Source organism: Fragaria vesca, linkage group LG3 (assembly GCF_000184155.1).
Source record: "Fragaria vesca subsp. vesca linkage group LG3, FraVesHawaii_1.0, whole genome shotgun sequence".
In the NCBI taxonomy this organism is placed as follows: domain Eukaryota; kingdom Viridiplantae; phylum Streptophyta; class Magnoliopsida; order Rosales; family Rosaceae; genus Fragaria; species Fragaria vesca.
In genome coordinates this window covers 9,095,936-9,103,581 of record NC_020493.1, presented here as the reverse complement: position 1 = coordinate 9,103,581, position 7,646 = coordinate 9,095,936, and the positions used below count along the sequence as shown (strand labels likewise).

The window sequence follows — 7,646 nt, the reverse complement described above, 5'->3', positions numbered from 1 at the left end:
GTTCCTCCTCTCTCTCTCTCTCTCTCTCTCTCTCTCTCTCTTTTCTATGGCTGACGATCGCGACGACGTCAGCGACTACTCGTCGGAGGACGAGGGCACCGACGATTACAGGAAAGGAGGCTACCACGCCGTCCTGATTGGTGACTCCTTCAAAAATGGGCGCTACGTTGTTCAGACCAAGCTCGGTTGGGGCCACTTCTCCACCGTCTGGCTCGCCTGGGACACTCACTCCTCCGTAAGCTCTCCAATTTCCAATTGATGATGCTAGCTCTTAGTAATTTGAACTAGTTTTGTTATATATGGTTTTTTGGTTTGAGTAAATTTAGCTGGAAATTTTAGTGCATTTTGATTTGTTGAAATTGTTGATGTTATGTGTAGCGTTATGTAGCTTTGAAGATTCAGAAGAGTGCTAAGATGTACACCGAAGCGGCAATGGATGAGATTAAGATTCTCAACCAGATTGCTGAGGGAGACCCCGGTGATGAGAAATTTGTTGTCAAGCTTTTGGACAATTTTAAGCATTTAGGTCCGAATGGGCAGCATGTTTGTATGGTTTTCGAGTATCTTGGGGATAATCTTTTGACTGTTATTAAGTATAGTGATTATAGGGGGACGCCGTTGCATATGGTTAAAGAGATTGTGTTTCATATATTGGTGGGTTTGGATTACTTGCACCGTCAGCTTTCGATTATACATACTGATTTGAAGCCGGAGAATGTGTTGCTTTTGTCGATGATTGATCCGTCTAAAGATCCAAGGAAATCAGGTGTTCCTCTTGTCCTTCCAACTGGAAATGATAAGACTGCGACGGTTTCTGGGGCTTCAAAAGATGTTAAGAAGTCGAATGGGGATCTTACCAAGAATCAGAAAAAGAAGATTCGGAAAAAGGCTAAGAAGACAACTCAGGGTTGTGGAGGGATGGAAACCTCTGAGGATGCTGAGGCAGATTCCTCCGTAGTTAGTCCAGATGATTCTATTAACGAAGTGAAATCAAATGGGAATGCTGTGGAAGAACAAGTGAAGAATTCTGTTGTTAAGGATGAATCAACTTCTGGTGAAGAAGTAAAAGACAATCACCAAGGGAATAAAGATCAGAAAAGACCAGACCCTTCAACAAGGAAGAAGCTGATCGCAGCTGCAGACCTCAAATGCAAATTGGTTGATTTTGGAAGTGCTTGTTGGACATATAAGCAATTCACAAGTGATATACAGACAAGGCAGTACAGATGCCCGGAAGTTATTCTTGGAGATAAATACTCTACTCCAGCAGATATGTGGTCATTTGCTTGTGTTTGCTTTGAGCTAGCCACTGGTGATGTTCTTTTTGATCCACACAGTGGTGACAAATATGACAAAGATGAGGTAATTGCAGTTTTGTTGATCATCCCTTTTATATTTGTTAAAGAAATTTTGACCTTTTGCAGTACTTCATTGCCTGATTGTTCTAATTTCATATTTTTGTGGATACTGAAGTTTTGTTTCATACGGGTCATATACACATGCACATATGTATATATTTGAACAGCCACCAAAATTTTTGTTTTCACAATGGTTGATTCTATGCATGTTGTTATTGTCTCATTATCTGTGATCCGTTGTTCATACTCTCTATAACTAACAGTTTTTATTTTTTTATTTTTTTGAAATTAAACCTAACAGTTAAATTACTTCCAATGGTGAAAGTATTTGAACCCTGAATTTATCTGCTTACCCTCGTTTTTATTTATTTGTTCTTTAGCCTTTGTATTTTATTATGTTGTATTTTCTTGTAATTCCACGTATTATAGTTATAATTTTAATGACTTAAACATAAAGCCAAGGGTGTTAACGGTGCCACCACGCTCTGGAATCATGCAAGGAAACTGACTAAATGAGTAAGTGGGTAGAGATAGGGAGAAAAAAAAAAAACCAGTGTACCAAGCAGCCACCATTAATGTCCTGTTTTCCTCCACCTTATAATGTGGATGAGAGGGAGGAGGGACAGAAGTTAATGGTTGGATGCCCGATGGGCACTTTTGTCATCCCTCATGTGGGGAGAAGTAGGGGAAGATAGGACGAATTTAATCTTCATTTAGCTGCTGAAATTTTTATTTACTGATGAAGAGGGGTGGTGATCATGGAACTTTTGGTTTCAAGTTGGAATATTAAAACCTACACCTGCACCTAGACCTTATGATGAATTGTTCCGTAACTCATATGGTTATTGTGCCACTATATTTAACTGCTTACCACCTTATGCAGTTCCGAATTGCAGTTACATATATTGATGGCCTTATTCAGTTCATCTTCCTGTTAGATAACTTATATTCTTAATGTTAGGCTATCCATGGACCTGGTGCCATTAGAACTACATTCTCTTGTTAAAGTGATTCTTTCTTTTTGTACATTTTCTTGAGTGATCCCCTTTTAGCAGTTTCGTCTTACTTTGTTTTGTTTTGATAAATTCAACAGCACCATTATAGAATCTATAACGTCCTCTTTTTTTCTTCTTCTTTTTTTCCCCTGCTGAGCCATTACTGAATTTTCTATATATTAATTCAATAATTTTCATGGGGCCATTCCTGATTGATTCTAGACTGCAGTTTATGATGATTTAAAATCCTTGTTGTCTGAGACATCTCTTCTCTTCGAACAAACTGTTCAGAATGTCGGCATACACCCTGTTTCCACCCTGTTGTCCTTGTAACTTTGAGCATGCGTATAAAAATGCATAACTGGCGCCTTGCTTTTCCCTGTTTCCACCCTGTTATAATTCAAGTTCCATGGGATTTATTTTTAAACTCACTTTGCAGGACCACCTGGCATTGATGATGGAACTTCTTGGAAAAATTCCGAAGAAGGTGAGAGCACAATGCTAATGATATTCATATGAAATACTCGTGCTGCATTTTTTTTTTTTTAAAGAAGAGTCCGATTATCCAAAGATTATGTGAGATTTTCTACTTGCCAATAAGAAAGGGTAAATATTCATTATAATTTTTTATCCAGATTGCATTAGGTGGTCGCCATTCACGAGACTTCTTTAACCGATCTGGGGATTTGAAACATATCCGGCAATTGCGTTTCTGGCCTCTTAATAAGGTGCTAATGGAAAAGTACAATTTCAGCGAGCAAGATGCAAATGACATGACTAACTTTCTAGTGCCCATACTTGATTATGTCCCTGAAAAGAGGCCAACAGCTGCGCAGTGCCTCAGCCATCCATGGCTCAATCCAGGTCCACGGCTTCTTGAGCCTTCTATGGCTGGAAATGGTAGTATTTTGGAGAAGAGGGAGGTTGATGAGAAGGAAGCAATGGTGGCAGGAATGGCGAACATAGCCATTGATGAATCTTCAAAACATGTTAAGGACTCCCAACATGTACCACATTTGTGACGACAGTGGTGGATTCAGGTGTTATACTATGTTGTATTCTTGCCACTTGTTTTCTTATAGTTTTCTCACTTTCCACAGTTCATTTTTTTTTGTCCTGGGGATGTGTATCTTTGATTAATGCTAACCAGTTGTAATGCAATTTGTCTGCCCATTTTTGGAACACACAATATCATTGTTCATTTACAATTTATTGTTTTTTTTAAGAGTTCACTTATCAAACTTTCTGCTAGCTAGGTTTGTTTAATTGTACATTTTGCCAGTTCGATAGGGTTGTTTCTTGATTCTTTAACAAAGCTATACTCATTTCAGGAGGGATATTAGAATTAGGGATATTCTGCCTGAATAATCTCAAAGTACTGCTCGCAGGGTAATCTTTCGTAAAAGAAAAAAGAAGAAAAAAAAAATTAATTCAGTGATGTAATCTAGAGAAATTAGAAGAGTGATTTTCTGACTCAGGACATCGAGGCTTAATGTTTTTCACTTTTTTGTAATGATGGGGATGAGTCAGTGGAACATATAAGCAGGGATTGTAGCTTTGTGGGATGTGGGGTGATCTTCTTGGTTGTTAACATGATTTGGCATCAATGTTGTCAAATGGTGCTCGGTTGGGATCTATGTTAGATTGGCTTGCTCGTTGTTTATGCTTGCTCAAAGGTGATAGTTTTGCTTTACATGCTGCTGGTGATTTGGGGTATCTGGGAGGAGAACTACAGACGAGTTTGGTCAGGACAGTATCCTTGCTCAATAGTTCAATCAAGTCTAGAATTCTTTCTTGGCTTTTAACTTTTAAGGCTACTAGGCCCTGTGAAGGTTGCTAGACTGAGGATGGCCACCGGAGGTCTGGGTGTGGTAGTGTGTAATTGGATAGGTAAACTAGTGCGTGGAGTGTGTTGCAAGGTTGATTTTCTGCAGTCTGCACTCCTGCTACGGCAGCGTACTTGCTGGCAGTGGAGCTTAGTTTTGCTCCGGTGATGGTTAAGACCGACTGCTTGCAGTTGCAGTAGGGGAGGGAGAGGACAGCTCTGAAATCGGAAGGTTAGTAGTTGGTATCTTCTTTGCCCAGCTCCACTTTTTCCATGTTTGTTGCGAGTCTAACGTTGAAGCTCACAAGCTTGCAAAGGAATTAGAATTTACAGATGTTGTGGCGTACCACCTCAACATTGTACTTGCTAGTTCCACTGTAGTAAAGTGATTATCGTTTTCAGAGTGCAAGTGAAAAATGATACCATGTAAAGAAACAAACTGGAGGTTCTAAACCATAAAAACAAAAACAAAAAGAAAGATTACTTGTCTCCACTCTAGGGCTAATTCCAAAGTTTCTATAATTGCTATTTGTAACACCAAGGCCAAAGCTCAAGCGAAGTACACACAAGTTTGGCTTTGTAAAGGCCTCTACTCGAGCAATTTATTACTTCAAGAATGAAATTTGTTCAACTTCTCAACTGCTTACAAGAAGACACTCCAGCTTTCATTGTAGCCAAAATATACGGGCTACAACTCCAACAACTCCTCCACTAGAAGAAGACTGCCTATTGTGTATAGGTAATTGCGCAAATTGGCAAAGTCAAAATAACTTGCTTGTCTTGACAGGCCGCCATGCTGCAATCTTGTTGGAGATATCGCATACAAGTTCATATATAATGACGAAATAATACTGTGCAAAGAACTTGGTACCATCCCAATGTCGTTGATGAATGTTCTTGACCTCAGAATTTACCTGTAAAATGGATGAGATGCTATTAAGTATTTAAGTTATACACTTGTACATAAATCCCTATGATTTTAGTTGGAAGTATCAGGACCAACACACTCCAGACACAGACCAAGTTTCATAAGGTACAATAATACCACCAAAAGATTCAGCAATGCTAAATTCAAAAAGTTTTACCTTTACCTGTATTTGAATCTCTTTTCTATTTACAATATTTTTCGTGTCTTGAGATACGAATACATAAGATAGAATCCCACAATAGCACCAACGATTATCCCAGCTGTTGTGACCCAAAATGCGAACTGCACCAAGTCAAGCAATAAGAACACTGCATTAGCTTCATAAACTTAATGAAAATGTAAGTGAACTGCATCAAGTTAGCTTCAGCAAGTAACATACCACATGCTCTTCAAGATAGGACCTCAAGTTCATGCCAAATATACCTGCAATTAAAAAGGAAACAAAAAACTTAACATAGGCCCATACTTGAATACCAATAATACGGACTCAGGATTCAAAAGAGAAATTTGGTGGTGAAAAAAAGGAATTACTTCAAGAATTCAACCCTAATTTTATACAAGGTCTGATATGCATGTTCTAACTCTCATCCATCTGTTGTGACTCCAAAGTCTAGCTATTTGGTTATTCACAATTGCTGCTTTGCAAGTTCAAAAAACAGATACAACAGAGAAAATTTAAGTTAAGAGTATATTTAGAACTAACTTTTTCAGTTACTTCTTAGTAAGTCATCTTATTATCGACTAATGAAATTGACATCCAATCCCCCTACCCAAAGCACCGCGTGTGCGTATTGTAGTGGTTTTCTTATATATGGGGTGGTTATGGGGTGGCTATAGTGGTTTTCTTATCTAGCTTAGGCATACCTATTTATCATGGACACTAGAGCACATGGCAAGTTCCTAGATGGTACAATGATGAGCCAGACTCTGAAGAAAAGTATAGAACCTCATACGCATTGGTATAAAAACGACTTGCAGAAGTATTACATGTGACTGAGGTACTATATATACATATGTAACAGGACATACCTGCCACCAGAGCACCCAGTGCCACACAAAAGGTCCCGACCTGAAGGAGTAATTCCACTCTGCTAACCTCAAGCCTCCGAGAACTGATAAATGAAGTTAAAATTGGTGTTGACTGTGAGAAAAGTAAATCTGAAGACCAGGAATTAACCAACTTTTCTTTTCTTTTCTGTTCAGAGATTCGCTATAAAACATGACAACACACAACAGAACAACATTCAAACCTCAAGTTAACAGCTATAGAATCTTCCATTTCTTTAGCAGAATCAAGAAGCCTTTCAGCCTGGCCATGGCAAGATTCACATCTGCAAACACAAGAAGCAGCAAGGTCAACTCCCATGATGAATAACCATACTGGCCAGACACTTTTTTTCTTTTTCTTTTTGTGATGGTGTATGGCGGGGACTAACCTTTGAAGATAATTTTCCAAAAGCATCTCAATTTCTTCCTCTTCTTCTACATTTTATCAAAATAAAAAATAATACTCATTGATTGCTTATATTGTACCAGTTAACCTATCCAAAAGTAAATTAGAAGTACTACAACTTCAACTTACCGTCAGCAATCTGCTTCTCTGAAGGAACAGAACATTCAACAGCATCGTTTCCCCTCTTGAGTGTGCAGTTCCTTCCCATAATACAGATACGGCGTATTTCTTCAGGGTCCTCCAAAAGATCAAACAACATTTGTCTAAGAGCCCCTGCCCTTGAACCCAATTCAACCTAGTTAAAAGAAAAAACAAGAGTGAAAGATTAGGGATTTCAATGCCACTAAAAACAGGTATACCACTAAAGTCAAAACCATTACCAAGGTTTGCTTGCTGATACGAAGTTGCTCCAGTATGTCAGCAGTTAACTTGTTGGGCAAAACCGCTAGAATATTTTGAACCTAAACAAATCGAAGAAGTTAACCATATGTCCACTGGAACCAGTGATTTTGCAGAGGGAAAGACATCTATTCTTGGCAAAGTATAGACAAAAGTATTATATTGTTTGATCAATTATTTCATTTCTCTTTCCTATTTGGAAGGCAATTCTAAGGAAACAATTACATGAAGCACTTTTCATCAAAGTATATTTCCACAATACTATAACAAGTATATTCCATATCAAATTGTACATAAGATGTTTAGATTTGTGAACCAAAAGATAGTTTTTTGACATGTTGTAAGTTTATACAAAGAGAAGAAATAATATTTAAGCCAAAATAGCAGACTGCATAATACTCACTATGTTCTCATACTCACACGAGGTTCTAAATCCATTAATTTTCGTTCCAAGCGCTGTATTCTTGAGAGCAATGCTGCTTCAACAACCTGATAGAATCGCAAAGACGAAAGATCTTTATTCTTTATCACTCTGATACTGAATGTTTTAGAATGGGAAGTCAAACACATATCATGTAGATGGGTATATACAGGATCATGAATATGGACAATAAGATACAAATCACTTTCCACTTCTCTTTTTGAGAGAGAGAGAGAGAGAGAGAGAGAGAGAGAGAGAGAGAGATAC

The 7,646-nt window shown here is 38.2% G+C and overlaps 2 protein-coding genes across 2 annotated transcripts in view; one reads left to right on the top strand and one right to left on the bottom strand.

Moving 5' to 3' along the window:
• LOC101303490 (serine/threonine-protein kinase SRPK-like) overlaps positions 1-3,564 on the top strand; it is a 3,836-nt gene extending 272 nt beyond the window's left edge. Inside the window, exons 2-5 of the mRNA XM_004294000.1 lie at positions 72-235; positions 379-1,362; positions 2,793-2,840; positions 2,989-3,564. Of these exons, the coding sequence (XP_004294048.1) occupies positions 72-235; positions 379-1,362; positions 2,793-2,840; positions 2,989-3,375 (1,583 nt within the window). The 3' untranslated portion in view covers positions 3,376-3,564. The remainder of the gene's footprint in view (positions 1-71; positions 236-378; positions 1,363-2,792; positions 2,841-2,988) is intronic.
• A 1,243-nt stretch (positions 3,565-4,807) lies between these two features.
• Positions 4,808-7,646, bottom strand: part of LOC101310501 (magnesium transporter MRS2-11, chloroplastic-like) — a 4,375-nt gene continuing 1,536 nt past the window's right edge. Inside the window, exons 6-14 of the mRNA XM_004295597.1 lie at positions 7,379-7,447; positions 6,940-7,020; positions 6,689-6,854; positions 6,543-6,588; positions 6,357-6,437; positions 6,136-6,218; positions 5,486-5,529; positions 5,270-5,388; positions 4,808-5,092 (exon numbers count right to left, since the gene is read on the bottom strand). Of these exons, the coding sequence (XP_004295645.1) occupies positions 5,293-5,388; positions 5,486-5,529; positions 6,136-6,218; positions 6,357-6,437; positions 6,543-6,588; positions 6,689-6,854; positions 6,940-7,020; positions 7,379-7,447 (666 nt within the window). The 3' untranslated portion in view covers positions 4,808-5,092; positions 5,270-5,292. The remainder of the gene's footprint in view (positions 5,093-5,269; positions 5,389-5,485; positions 5,530-6,135; positions 6,219-6,356; positions 6,438-6,542; positions 6,589-6,688; positions 6,855-6,939; positions 7,021-7,378; positions 7,448-7,646) is intronic.